Raw genomic sequence first — 14,791 nt, 5'->3', positions numbered from 1 at the left:
TTCTCTGGGAAAGCACAGGGGAGTGCTGTGTCCTGGCAGTGCCTCTTCTTGGGATGAGCCCTGAGCCATCTATGAGGGGTGAAAAATGACCCCTGTGGTTGAAACGTGGAGCACCCCAAGGACACACTGTCCTTCCCAGGGCACTGCTTGTCTCCAGCAGGTCTGAAGATGCCACTGAGAAACTGGAGCTGGACTTGGGTCCTTAAAAATCTGTGTCCTTGCCCTGCCCTGATTTTTATCCCATATCCACAGTGCAAAGGGAAAGTGCATTTGGGGGCCTGATTGATGAACTCAGCAGCCAGGGATCAGCAATCTCCAGGCTGATCATTCTGCAGGAGGACCAGACCCAGGGCTTGCAGCTGATGGGTCATTAGTGACACAATTGCTGCTCTTGTTTTTGTCACTCTAAATTTTTCTTTTCCACTTCTCTCTGCGGAGTTCTCATGTGTTCTGATGTGCTTGAAGCACCTTTTGTCAGCTCCCTGCCTTCCAGTGCATTTCCTTGCTCTTAATTTCTTGGTCTGGCTCAGCTTTTTTCTTTTTTTCATGTTTTACCAGTTGGGTTTTCTTTCTTTCCCCTGTTCTGCCAGCTCTGTCCAGACAGTGGCTAAACCCCCAAATATACAGTATGCCCAACAGTAAGTGTGACCTGGACAAGTTTGCAGCTCTGTTGTTTTCTCAGCAGAAGCAGATTATATTTCCTGTGCTGTTAAATCACTATGTTGCCTTCAGCTAGTTCTGTTTTCTTCTTCATTTTTTCAAGCAACAATCCCCTGAAGAACAGCTTCTCCCTGGAAGCTTGGCCAGGATGATCATGTTGTGTAATGGAGACCATCTTCCAGCTGTAAACAACATCATTTATTTAGTTAGACAGGCTTTGGTGCAGTGTTACTGGGGGCCAAAATCTGGTTTCCAACACGAGCAGCAGTGCTGGCACTGTGCCCAGGGGCTGGTCCTGGGAGCCCCAGAGGAAGGTGGAAATGTGGAAATGTGCACTGCTCACCCCATCCAGCTGATTGTGTCTGGGGTCAGGCAAAAGGTTTTGTGGGTGAATCTTTGTTTTCTGTATTCCTGGCTCAGCTGGGACTGCTCCTCCAAGGACATCACCTTGGTTTGGTGTCCTGCTGCTTGGTCTCCATGGCATCTCTTGCCTCCTGATGCAGCACAGCTGGGAATCTCCATCCCTCCACGACTTTGTCAGTGCAACCCTGTGAAGGAGACAGGTTTCTGCTGATCTCTGTGCAGGACAGGTGAGCTGCACTGTGTGCTGGGGAATGCTCTTGCCTTCAGCTGAAGTTTGTAGCTCAGGCTGAAAAAGATGGATATCTTGCTTTGGTGTCCCTTTTGTTCTACACAGGGTTTATTTCTGGTTGTAATTCTGGTTGTAATTCCAGCAGTGTTACCATGTTCTAGCTCTTAGTAAAGCCCAGTGCTCTCTGTAGTGTAGCTCTCCTTGATTTCGTATTGGAAATTTTCAGACCAAAAGCATGCAGCTCTTGGAGCTCATTGCTGCCAGATGTTGCTTAACTGGACTCAAACACTGTGGTGGAACAGGAGCATGCAGAATGTTTCCTTGCTTTAGAGCCTATAGAGCCAAGGAAACCCATAAATATCAAAGTGACCAGATTTTTACACTTTGTCCCAGGTTTGGCAATTCCAGTTTCTCCCTGTGGGGATTCCACAAAGCACAGAGGTGGGGTGGCAGCTGCCTTGAGAGGATTTTGCCCAAACTTACCGATGGCAGCCCAGGCTGCAGCTGCCCTTGGGGTGGAAGCAGTGCAGTGGTGTGCCCACACCCAGCACTGTGGAGAGTTAAACCTTTGCTGGGGGCTGAGTGCTGGTCCAAGAGAGTGGCCACAGGAATGTCCTGAGTGTGCTGCAGTGCCCAGTGCTCCTGTGCTCAGCACTGCTCCAGTTTTCTGGGCATCTCTACTGCAGTCACTGCCACACCAAGTGCTGCACAGACAAGGTAAAGATGTGCTCCTTGAGAAGAACTGTCAAATAAGTTTTTCCTCCACCTACCTTTATAAGCAAACTTTCCCTTTATGGTCTGCTCAAATATTAGCATCCTGCTCTGGGGTTCTCTTTTCCAGGCTCAGCTCTTTGTGCTCCACGTGCAGGGACTCTGATTGTCTCTCTCCATCTGCCTGGAGGGTTTCTGGAGTGCATCATGAGTTTTGGCTGAAGTGCCTCATCCACCCGGCTTTAATGGAAAAGCTGAACCACTGCAGGTCTTCTGTTAAAATGTATTCCACCCACCACATGGCCATGGTTGTGTTTTTGTCTTTTTTTCAGTCACTGATTTATCTGACATCTGGGATTTATAGCCCAGCTCATCCTCTTCAGAAATTGTTTGTAGCTGATGTCAAGAGCCTTGCCTAAAACTGTAGATTTTAAGGAGATGAATTCTCTTTAGAAGATCGAGGCAGCAGTCAAAACTTCTGCTTTGGGATGGTCTTGCTGTTCTAATAAGTTAAAAGAGCAAGGTTTGCATCCTTTAAACTTTTTGTTGGGAAAAGGTGGAATTAGTCGAATCACTTAATAGCTTTGTTGGTTAAAAGATTGATTAAATAATGTGGAATATGCAAATGTCAGGAATAATCTGACACCCCCAAAGTTTTATCTAGCTAGTGAACTGTCTTTCATGTGTATCTCAGTTTTCTTGGAACATAAGAGGAATTTCTAGTAAAAGCACTTAAAAAGTGGGAAGGCTGCTTGCAGTGGTTATAGTTCAAAATAGCAAAGAGAGGAAGATTTTTATTTTTAAAAGATCTCTGGAAAGAGATCCTTTGGGTGTTCTATGACTCTATAAAAATTTCCACAGAGTCCTAAATCTTCCTAAATACCACCTTGAGACCCTAAAGAGAAATGTGAAGCATTCTCCCACATCCTTTGAATGGTTTGAGAGAAATGAGGAGAAAATTACCTGTGCTGATAAATTATGAAAGCTGACTGTGGGTTCCTGTCTCAGTTGCTGAAATGCTGCTCTGCCACTGATGCTGCTCTGTGCCTGTTTTTGGCAAGTCTGGTGGTCTCTGTGTGTTGGGGGCATGGCTGGGAGCTGTGCAGCTCTCAGGGATGGAGTTTTGACCAAGTCCTGCTGCCTTCAGCAAGAGCAGGGCTTGCCCCAAGAACAGGCAGTGGTGCCAGGGTGTGTGCACTTCCTGCCTTTAATAGCAACGGGTGCAGCTTGTTTTCAAAATCACTTATCTGCTTGTTTTCTTTGCTTCTTTTAGTAGCTTGTAAAATGCTTACAGCCAATAATTTGAACAAACAATGTCATGGAGGATAACTTCAATCTTGGCAGTGCTGTTGGCTGGACACAAACATCTCTCATAAAATAAATGCTTTGGATAAGTTTTCTGCATGCTGAAGGTGGGAAGGGCATCCCTCTTGCCTCCCAAAGGCCTCTGTCACTCTCTCTGAACTGCTCCAAAACTGACCTCTTCCAGCACAGAAGGTCTGTTCTCTCAGAGTACCTGATGGGCCCTGTCTGGGTGGCCCTTATGGCCACTGCTGTGCTGCTGGGAAGGGAAAAAGCAGCACTTCAAAAAGCTTAGTTCTTCCATATGAAATCATGGATCCAGCAGGGAGAGTGGAACACTGACTAAGGTCTTGCCTTTGAGGATGCTGGCAGCTCTCCCTCTTGGCCAAAACAATGGGTTTGCAGACAGCCACTGCCAGAGCTGATCATGCTTCAGAGGTATCTGAGGCACTGCAAGGACCCAGAACTGACCCAGCAAGAACCATGGATGGGATTGGGACTCACTGTCTCAACCTTCAGCCTTCCAGGTCAGTGCTCACAACTGCTCCCTTCCCTGAGTCCCCAGAGAGGATGCAAGCAATCAGCTGCTCTGAAGGAGTGCTCTGGGGCTGGGGAAGAAGGGTGAGGGAGATTCTCCAATCTTACTTGCAGGACTGAGCAATGAATCCCTAAAGAAACCCTTAAATAAACAAATGCAGGAAGGAGGAAAGCTTAGAAAAGTTTATGGAATGCTGGAATGTTTGGCACTGCACACCCCAGAGTCACAGAATATTCTGGGCTGGATGGGACCCACAAGGATTATCAAGTCCAGCTCTTCCAGCCCATGCAGGGATCAAACCTGCAGTCTTGGCATTATTAGCACCATGCTCCAATCAACTGAGCTAATCCCAGGGCCTGGCATGATGAAAATCATCATTGTCCTGGCAGCTGGTGCTGGATCCCCAACTCCTGCTGCCAGCCCTGGCACCAGGGAGTCAGGGGATGTTGCTGTAAATCAACACCAAACACAGCCACAGTGATCTGTGTTGGGTTATGCATCCTGGGGAGCGCATTTTAAAAAGGGTTTTTCCCCTCCTGCTTTCTCCAAAAGGAAGAAATCAAGCTCATGAATACAGTTTGCATCTGGCTCTCACATTAGTTGGAGCCTTTGGCAGGCAGGCAAGGTTAGGCTCAAGAGGTGGCTCTGACAGCCTGCTGGCACTGTCAGGCTGCTTATTGGAATATTCCATCCCTGACAGTGGCAGCACTTCCCTGCAAAATCCAAGACCTAGGACTTGGAGTGCATGGATCCTTTTCTTTTTATTTGGACAGTTGATCAGAAGGTGCTATTTGAGTTGTGTTTGGGTTTTGGGTTTTTTTAAACACTTCTGGTGACTTTTGACCTCTTTAGGTGCATAGGCTTGAGGATGGAAAAACAAACCTGAGGGCTCTATATGGGCCTGCAGCAAATTTCTTGCTCCTCTTGAACTGTGAATTTTTTTAGTTGGTATAAAAGATGTACTCAAAATCCTTCCCCAAATTCAACCCCCAGAAACCTCAAGCTTCTACTAATTTAAAATCAAACAGGTCTTGTGTTGAAAACTCTCAGCTTTTGTAACTTTGCAGCCAGATGAGCAATGAAAAAGCTCTGCCCTGTGCTGAGCTGTGTCCTGGGCTCTGCTGCAGCAGATCCATGTACTGGATTTACCAGCCTGGCTGTGGAAAACACATCCCACAAGCTCAGGGGCATTAGCTCAGCTGCAGCACTACATGGACAAGGTTCTTTTGTGCATGGACAACTTGGGCATCTGTTTTACAGCAGTACAAGGTGCTCAGAAATAGTGAGAGGAAGAAAGAAGTGGTGGGGGAAATAGATGAGAGAGGGATTTGTACATTAGTGAGAGGAATCTTTGCAGTGAGGACTTGGGATCAGATGAGGGATCAGATGCACTGAACATTGGCAGGGGAAAGAACAGGAGCAGGATTTGTCAAAGGGCAGCCTGAGCTATGACCCCCATTGCACTGTGTGCATCAGGACCATTTCTTGTCTGTAAAGTCTCAGTTCTGTAGGCAAAACAGAATAAACACAGTCAAGATCTGTAAGGATCAAAAGTTGTGGGGAAAAGAAAACTTTATATTTAAGTCTAAACAACTAGTGTTTGTTATTTTTGAAAAAGAAACATTCTTGTGCATTTCCCCTTCACTGGATGTTTACTGAGGAATGGACCAAAACCTTTTACCAATGGTTTGTGTGCAACCAGCAGCAAAGACTCCTGGCTGAGGGTGTCCTGGCACATCTTGTTACCAAAAATAAATTAATAAATATGGTTCAGAGTGAATGCTGATATCTCAGGTCACTCACCAGTGGGCCAGCAGTCCTGCAGACCCCAGGCAGGGTCTGTGCAGGGAAAATTGGTGGCAGAAGGTGCATCTCTGCTCCTTTGCAGCAGGACTCATGACTTTCTCTCTCTTCTGTGTGCTTGCAGCCTGACAGTCCTGACCATGGACTGCTTTGTCATCATGTCCTTGAAGCAGTAAATCGTTGCACTGTGGTAAATAGAAATGCTGCGTGGGATTCCCTTTCTTTAAATAACTCAGTCTCCTTTTAGCACAGAATATGCTAAGAACTGGACTTTGAATTATGAGGCAGATAAAGACAAAAGCTGCCAAGGACTCCTCTCTCTGCCTTGAATGTAGCACTCACCTCCAGGGGATGGGTGTATATGAGTTTGCTGATAAGCTTTTTCAACACTCTCTGAAGTTTTTCTGGTCAAAGACACAGCTGGGCTGTGGTGAAACTGGTGAGACTGTTCTCCACAGCCTGCTCAGCCCTTGGTTCCCCTGAAGATGCTGTTAAAAGGCAGTTTTCCATCTCTCCCCTGGGTCACTCTGGTATCAGCAGAGCTGGTGATGGCTGCTGTCCCTGGTGTGCTGCACAGTCCTGGAGCAAGGGCAGCACTGGGGTTCCCCCAAGCCCCCACTGGTGGATGCACCTCACCCAAGGCTGTGCTGGTGTTCAGAGGATGGGATGAGCTTGGTTCCAGTGCTGGCCAATGAGAGCCAGGGGCAAAGGGAAGTGTCACTGCAAGTGTTTCTGTCTGGGACGTGAGCCTTGCTGGGGAGCACAGCATACGTGCCCCCAGGTAGATGGGCAGCTGTAGCACAGATCACACTCAGGCATCAGGGCAAAATGTTTAAGCCTCTGGGTGCTTCCTTTGCCCGTGTTCTCATCCCCCTGGAGCTCCCTTGGAGCTCCTTCCATGGAGAGAAGGCTGGGGCCAGGCACAGCATGAGATGCAAGGGAGGAGCAGATGTACAAACTCTGTGTTGTGTGGAGTTGGCATGAGCTCGTTTTGGTCATGTCCTACCCTAGTGCAGCCTCAGAACCAAACCTGCTCTCAGCCATGTCCTGCTGCCTGATTTGTCCTGATTTGTCCTGCTGCCCTCCTCAGCCCCAGCAGTGTTCATGTCTTTGCCAGAATAGGGCAGTGGCTTTCCCATAGTAACTGGGAATGGGGTCAGCCCCTTTACCCAGGCAGTGCTGTTGTGAATGCAGTGATGTTCCTGCACTTTCTGTCTCTCTCTGTTCACATTATAGGCAATTCTGCCAGGACTAACAGCCTATTTCATTCTCAAATGTGTTAGCCAGTGCTAGGACTCCATGGACTGCATGGGAATCCCTCTGCCCTCAGAGATGCACAAATCCTTCCATGGAGGCTCCCACATGTTGTGTGTGCATGTGGAGGGCAGAAAGGGGCTGAAAGTGTGGGTGTATCCTCCTGGCCCAAGAGCTGCAGTAGAAAACCACAGGGATATTTGTGTGAATTTCCTTTTTCTTGCTTGCTTCATTTCCTTTTTTTTTTTTTTCCTTTTTTCTGGCTGTCTTGTTGCTCTCTCCTGATTTACTGCATGTGCTCACGTGGCCTTGGAAAGGGGGGTTCTCAAACTGTTTTGCTTCCAAAAGGAAAAGAAGCTGGCAGGCATTCATATTTCAGTTCTGGAGTTATGTAGGTTAAAGTCTCCCAGTGGACAAGGGAAGATATGAGAGAGCAGATTGCTGGTGGCAATACTCACCAGAAGGAAAGGGGAAAAAAGGAGCACGGAATTCTGGAGGTTTGAGAGGTAGGTTTTCTATCTGCTGTTGGAACATAATTTCCATTGATTTGATTCCATTTGTGCTGGAATGTCTCGTGCCTGCAGTGAGAGGAGGAAGGAGCAGCTCAGAGCAGATCCTCAGACACCACTTGTGCGTGGCCAGAGGGGGGGAGTGTGTTTGTCAATGAAACCTTGTTCTCTGTAATGCAGTACAAATAATTATGGTGTGGTCCCTCTGCTAGGAGTCAGGGAGGTATGTAATGATTTGTGATTAATTCTGGGATTTCAGATTCTATATGTTAAAGTGAAGAGCTTGGGACATAAGGGTGAAATGGGACTCCAAACCCTCTCTGAATATCTGTTCCCAAACAAAAAAGCTTTCATTGGGTTTGGGACCTGTTTGAATACAGAACAGGGGCTTATGATCAACTATTTGTGACTTTAAATACCAGTACTTTAAATACCAGTACTCTGCAGAAATTCCCCTGCTGAATTTCATTGTTGAGACAATATATATATAAAATTAAATTTTTGTCAGTATATCCAAAGTCATATATTGAGTATTTTGCATTGAGCAAATGATAAGCTACTGTATGTTAAACTGTTGATACAGAAAAATATGTTTGAAATGATCAGTTGCCTTCTGTTAAATGAGAGATCATTACCCAAATCTGTTGTCTTGGTGAAAAGTTTTGTTATTTTTAGGGTTCCTTGAGAATTCTTAAATGCCTGACTGGTTCCACAAAAGCTTAATTAGAAATTAATTTCCTCTTTCTAGTATGAAAAATAAAATACTTGGGTATGATATCTTCTTCCTTGACTTAGAAAGTCTTAAAGTTTGCAGTATGTCCTGCTCAGAGTGCAGACACAAGCTGCTGAAATGCAACAAAGAAAAAACCTGTCAATTAACTCATATTTTAGCTGGTTTATAGCTACATTTTCTCCTGCTGAAATCCAGTTCTGATATTTCTAAATGAATAGCACATAGTACTGTTAAATCCAGTGCCTGCAAGGACTGAGTTTATTGCTTGTGTCTACATTGAAATGATCTCTTTTACTGCTCTGATTAAAGCTGTCATGAGGGAAGGAGATGCAGATATGTGTCAGAAGGACACTGACAGTGAATGGCATTTTGCAAAGACCCTTCAGTGTCTTTGAGTCCAGTCCTGTGAATTGGGGAAAAAAAATAAAAATCACAGCTTGCTTTCCTAATAGTCCTTTTTAATGGCTGCTTTCACATCTGCCTTTTTATACTACTTTAACTGCTCAGAGTGCTGGAAATAGCATGAGAAAACTGAGAAAAGGATCATGAGGAGCTTCAGCGTGGCCTTTGGGTCACAGAAGCTCCCAAAGTGTCTCCAGCTCCTGAGTCCATAATCCTTCTGCTCTGCTGGCCACAGAAAGCACCATCTGTAATCACAGATAAACCCCAGCTGCTCCCTTCTCTGCCAGGCTAATTAAAAAGTGCTGTGACGTCCCTAGGGCTAATTGTGTTCTGTCAGTGGGATGGAGGTAAGGAGTTCAGCAGGGCTGCCTGGTATTTCAGCACTCAGCTTATTGACATAACTTCAAATGGTTTTTATTTTATCAGGCCATGAGATTTCAAAGTTAAAACAGCTGCAGAGTGCACGTCTAACACATGGTTTCTGATCTGCAGGTGAGCAATGGGATAAGAAAGTGCTGCCAGCCCATGAATTTCCTGAAGAAACTCCCTTTCCACCAGCACCACCATGCAGAGCAATTACTCCCTGGTTGTCACCACCAGGGAAAGTCTCCAAGTCCTGTCTACAGCACTGACAAACTCATCAGCTGTGTCACACTCATCCCCTCCCTGCCCCCTTACCTCTTCAGATTATCAGTTTTCGCTGATTCCAGCCCTCTTCTCTGCGGTTTTTGTTCTTGGCTTGGTTGGCAACAGCGTGGTGGTTGTGGTGCTCTGTCGTCACACTGGCCCCAAGACAGTTGCTAATATCTACATTTTCAACCTGGCCATGGCAGACCTGCTGTGCCTGGCCACCCTCCCCTTCTGGGCCACCTACTATGCTCAGGGATACAACTGGCTCTTCGGGTCTCTCATGTGCAAGATCTCCAGCTCTGTCCTGTGTCTGAATATGTTTGCAAGTATTTTTTTCATTACGTGCATGAGCGTGGACCGGTACCACGCCATTGTCCATCCTATTCACTCCCAGAGGAGAACTCCACAGCAAGCTTATTTTGTGGCATTGGTTGTGTGGGGCCTCGCCTGCTTGTCCTCCCTCCCAACTTTTTATTTCCGAGACACTTACTACGTTGAAAGCTTGGAGGTCAATGCTTGCATTATGGCCTTTCCTTATGAGAACTATGCTCAATGGTCTGTGGCAACAGCCTTCCTGAAAAACACCCTGGGCTTCTTCATCCCCTTGGCAGTGATCACCACCTGCTACATCTGGATCAGGAGGCACTTGCTTAAAGCACAGCAGTTTGGGAAGAGCAGGCAGAAGAGGGACAAGGTCCTGAAGCTGGTGGCTGCTGTTGTCGTGGCCTTCCTGATCTCCTGGCTGCCATTCCACGTCCTGACGTTTCTGAACGCTCTGGCTCACATGGAGGTCATTGCCAGCTGTGCGGTGATGGGGCTCATCGACACAGCGCTGCCCTTCGGCATCTGCATGGCCTTTGCCAACAGCTGCATCAACCCCCTGCTCTACTGCTTCATTGGCAACCAGTTCCAGGAGAAGCTGCACCGCCTGTTCAAGAGGAGGGTTCACCAGCTCAGCAGCCACCGCGAGAGCTCCTCTGCCAGGAGGGGCAGCTGCTTCCGAGAGCCTGAAACCCCCGTGGGCAAAGAAGGGGAACCCGAGTCCTTCCTGTAGGCTCTGGGGTGATGTCAGTGCAGCTGGATGTCCCTGCAGTTGTGACATTCCTTTCTCCTCTTCCTTTTGTTTTGTGGCCATTCATTCACCAGCTGTTTCAAGGAGAATCTGTTTTTGTCATACAGGGGATTTATTCCTCCTTCCTTTTCACAACGAGAACTCAAGTTTCACATAGAGGGAAGGTTCTGACAAATAACTATATTGATGGCACTATAAATATCAGCTTTTTGTATGGCTGGGATCAGGCAAATGTTATGTGTAACACCAGAAGCCTAAATATACTGAAGGACCATTGCACCATAGCTACAATTGCATAGGTGCTGAGTATTATACCCTAAACTGATTTTCTAAAAGAGATTCTCACTAGAGAATGTGTAAATAAAGCAGTGCAGATATTTCTGTACCTACCTGTAAGAAAATATTTTGACATTTATTTTGTACATTTTAATTTCTTAAAATAAATGGCTAGAGATGTATGTAAAATGCATCAAATACAATTCCAGCTTGCTTCAGCCTGGGATCCTGAGAATCTGTGGAGACATGGCTCTGCAGACTGCTGAAGGTAGGAGGGTATTCTTGTGGGAAAGTAAAACCACAAAGTGCACATTTTTATACCTTTCTTATAGCAGGTAACATGTCCATAGGACAGATGGTCCTTTCTTTGATTCAGTGTGGTCACTTGTGACAAAAATGCTGCAAGAAGTGAACATAGCAGTGTCCCACTGTTATGTGGGCATGCTGAGCCCCACACACTGTCCAGCAGCCTTTGTGGCAAGGACTTGCTGATTGTGTGGACTTTTTGCATTTTAAATGTCAATTACTAATGTGAATTTGGAGTACTGCATACAGAAATCCTGAGTGACTCTGTCTTGTTGCCCAGAAGCAAAACCATGGTGTGAGTTTACTCATTTTAACTAAAAGAATGAATGATAAAAAAGTATTTGGGAAATACTGATTCTATTTTGATGTTTATTTGAAATTTTATTTTGCTGGAGAGGTACTGGTCCTCTTGGACCCTTTGATAGGCTCAGTCCAAAAGAGGGGTCTGTTAGCACCTTTTACCATTGCCTGCAGGTTTTCCCCAGGGTGAGTGACCAAAGATCATCAGTTTCAGGGAATTGTCTCTGCTATCAGAGTTACTCTTGAAGCTTCCATTCACAGTTTTGATCCCAGGTCAAGCCAACCTCCCTGGAAGTCCCAACTGGCTGGAAACCGTGGGAACCTGGTGCAGGTTCGCTCCTCTGGTAGGTAGGGGTAAGTTTCTTCACTGAATTTTACAAGAAATGTGTGAATCTCAGAGTGATGTGAGATGAAAAGTTTGTGCAGAACTTGGCAGAACAGGGCCTGACCATAAGTAACCCCCTCTCCCTGAGTCCTCTGGTGTTCTCTAGTGGGATATGTGGCTGGAGAGATGCTTATCCCTGAAAGTGGCAGAGCTACCCATGCAGCTCCCCTGGAATGTTTTTGTTGAAAATGTTCCGAGCAGCAAATAGTGTCTGGGGTGTTGGGTATTTTTGGAAGGACAAACTGTTAATTGCTTAGCAATGAGGACAGCAAAGCAGTTGTGTTACAGCAAAACAAACCAGCACTCTTAGAAAATCACCAGGTGCTCAAGGCAGCAAGCTCAGAGGGATAATGAGAGGTTATGGAAGCTTTTTATCTTTGCTGCTATACAGGTCAGTAAAGAACACAAGTGGGACATTAATTGATGTCTTTGGAGTCTCAAATCAAAGGCTGACCTGCACCACCTGAGCTCCTGTGCTACAGCTGTGCCTGTCCTGAGAGGAGGACAGGCTGCACGTTCTCTCCATGTCAGGTGGGACCTGCTAAAAACCAACAGTGTTTAACAAGGATTGTGCCTTTTCCCTGGTGTGCAGACTTATGCTGATAGGGAAATACTAGAGCAATCTGAAATCCAGTTGCATTTACAGCTCTGAGAGGCTGGAGAAAATGAGAATCTTTCCCAAGGGGAGAACAGCAATGCAGCATCTCCCACTGTTGTGGGACAAATCCATGGTTGGCTGCTGGAGGGTAGGGATTGGTAACCACTTGCAGAGGCTGAGACAGCTGCACCCAGTGTCACTTTCCTACAAACAGGGGAACAAAAAAAGAGTATTAAATGTGAGGTGAACTGAGAGGGGAGGAAAATTCATTCTTTCAAAATGCAGTTTCAAAAGAAGTCTCCCCTGAAGGTCATATTCTGCAAGAGTGACAAACTTAGTGACCCTCAGTATGACATTTTTGTTTGCTAGATCTGCCTTGTACCTCTAATAGATCATGAATTTGAACAGTGTGGTTAAACAAACATCCCAAAAATTCTGTCTCAAGGGAGGAGAAACAGGGGAGGTTCTGTATCAAGGGTTTTGCTATATTTTTAGAACAAACTGATTAATGTTGAGCTCTAAGAATTTCTTCCATCCTACTCAAGTTCTTATGAGATTTTTGAGGGGCTTTTAAAATAAAATGTGTGTGTGGGAGGGGTTTCAGGGTTTCCGCATATTGTGTTTATTTTTTTGTGATTTTCAGCAAAAGAATGAGGATAGAAATTTAAGCAGGTTTTTCCTTGCAATTTAGAAGCTTCTTTTTTCCTTTCAAGAGAAAATTTTGCTCCTGTTTGAAAATTTTTCTGATAGGTGTGCAGGGCTGCTACCTCTGTCAGTCAGACCCCAACATTTGCAAGGTCCTTTGGGTGGTGCCTTAGGGTCTCCTAAAAAATCCAAACCCCTCTCCAAGGCAGGAGTCCTGCAGCCCTTTCCTGGGGTGGGCAAGCCTGGGGCCTGCTCAGGCCAGCCTGGCCATCCCACAGCACCCACCTGGACTTTGGGACACCAGAGCCACTCACACTTTTGGCAGGGACTTTGGGAGAGGGTGTGGTCACTCTGGGTTGTGCACTCTGCAAGTGCAGAAAGATGAATTTATGGGCAACCACGGGGTTTTGGCTCTGCTGTGGTGCAGCAGTGTCAGTGGAGAGGAGAGCCTGCTGTGGAAGGGGTGTTTTGTGATGGACCATATGGAAATTCTGACAGGTTTGGAGAGGGAAATGTCCTGGGGTACTTCTGGACCTGTTAGATGGTCTTTCCCCAAAGAGAGATGGAAGGGATGGTTTCCTACATGGGTCAGTCTGTCTCTGATGTATTTGCTCAGCAAAACCTCTTTGTGGCTTCCTTTTTTAGCTCTAGTTGATTGCTCAGACTACTTTGAGCATCCTATGTGTGTCCCTGAGCTGACTTGACTACACAACTTCAATGTACTCAGAAGAGAAAGCCACTGGCTTTTTATTAGGAGCCAGTGCTGGGTGGTGAGCTAAATGTTTTGTTTATGTAAGATATACAATAAGAAATGTTTCGTACAGCATGTTCTCCCTGAGGACTCAACATGGCCTGAATCTTGTGCTGGCACCCACTCAGCACAAGAGTTCTGGCAGTTCCTGCCAGATTCTGAGCAGGAATATCATCTTGCTACTCTGTAGCTGACTGCCACAACTTGGCTTCCCTTCACACCTCCCCGTGTCCTGGCTGAATGGTGAGGAGGTGCCAGGGAGCAAGGGAACTGCTCATGTTCCCCTATGAAAATGAGGCCTTTTGGATATTCTGAGTGGTCCTGGCAGGAATGCAGGAAACCTGAAGACTGGGGATTGAGGTGGTCTGGAAGCCTTTGCTCCAAGCTGGCAGCCTTGCTGATCCCATCTAAAATCTCCTTCCCATGGAGGAAAATGACTGCTGGTGTTGGAAAGGGCTGCTCCCTTCCACCAGATCCTGGGATGTGCTTTGCTCACATCTGCCTGCTGCAGGATCCAGTGGCTGCAACAGAGAGGGGCTTGTTCCTGTGGCCCATTGTGGCCCTGTTCCTGTGGCCCATGGGCTCTGCCAGGAAGGGTTTGAGTCTCCCATGGCTTTGTTTTGTGAGATACCTGTCTACAGAAGGAGCCCAGGCTGCTGTCTTTAACATCACATTTCCTCTGGTTTGGGTGCAGTGCTCATCCCATTGCTGTGGCTGTGGCAGAGCATCCAGTGAGGCACCTGTCTGAGAGAGGAGGCTCCCTCCTGTTTGCCAGCTTTCATTAGAACCAAAATGGGAGAGAAAAAATAATAGTAAGAATGGGTAAAAATTGAGATTTTTTAATTGAAAACAGTGGGGTCCTGGAGTAGAGTGTCCCAGGATAGGGAGCAAGCCAACCTCTCTCATTGCCTCTTTGAAATGTTTACTTTCCACTTCCTCTTCAGTTGAGGCAGAGCCTGGATTTGACACTGTAAGCTCTGGATAGAACTCAGTTAATCCTCAAAGCACTTCACAGGGGCAAAGCAGAGGGATATGGAAGTGGATCAGTGTCATGACATTAATTTCATGAGGGACATCTGAACTTGCTCCCTATCCCCTTCTGACAACCAGTAGCTCTTTGGAGTAAGCAAACATAAAATCACAAAGCTCTGCTTCATCCCTGTAAGACAAGCAGTTATGGGAAGCCAGGATCCAGTGTGATTTTTGGCTTCTGCTATTGTAAATTTGAATAGGAAAATCAGCAACTGCAATAGTGCAAATGGGATTTATCCAACGCAGCTGTCAATTCTACATGACAGACAGCTAAAATGGAACAGAGACAAAG

General features: G+C 46.3%; 1 protein-coding gene across 1 annotated transcript; it reads left to right on the top strand.

Annotated features, from left to right (window-relative positions):
• Positions 1 to 9,027: 9,027 nt before the first annotated feature.
• On the top strand, positions 9,028 to 10,457 carry AGTR2 (angiotensin II receptor type 2). The gene has a single exon (XM_054641668.2). It carries the CDS (start codon positions 9,070 to 9,072, stop codon positions 10,186 to 10,188), a length of 1,119 nt encoding a protein of 372 aa, XP_054497643.1. The 5' UTR covers positions 9,028 to 9,069; the 3' UTR covers positions 10,189 to 10,457.
• The last annotated feature ends 4,334 nt before the right edge of the window (positions 10,458 to 14,791 follow it).

Source organism: Agelaius phoeniceus, chromosome 14 (assembly GCF_051311805.1).
Source record: "Agelaius phoeniceus isolate bAgePho1 chromosome 14, bAgePho1.hap1, whole genome shotgun sequence".
In the NCBI taxonomy this organism is placed as follows: domain Eukaryota; kingdom Metazoa; phylum Chordata; class Aves; order Passeriformes; family Icteridae; genus Agelaius; species Agelaius phoeniceus.
Note: the sequence above shows the minus strand (reverse complement) of the source record. Positions and strands in the feature narration are given on the sequence as shown.

What these genes read in the sequence shown, in the direction of transcription:
- AGTR2 (XM_054641668.2), top strand. Translation starts at nt 9,070, where the DNA reads ATGCAGAGCAATTACTCCCTGGTTGTCACCACCAGGGAAAGTCTCCAA.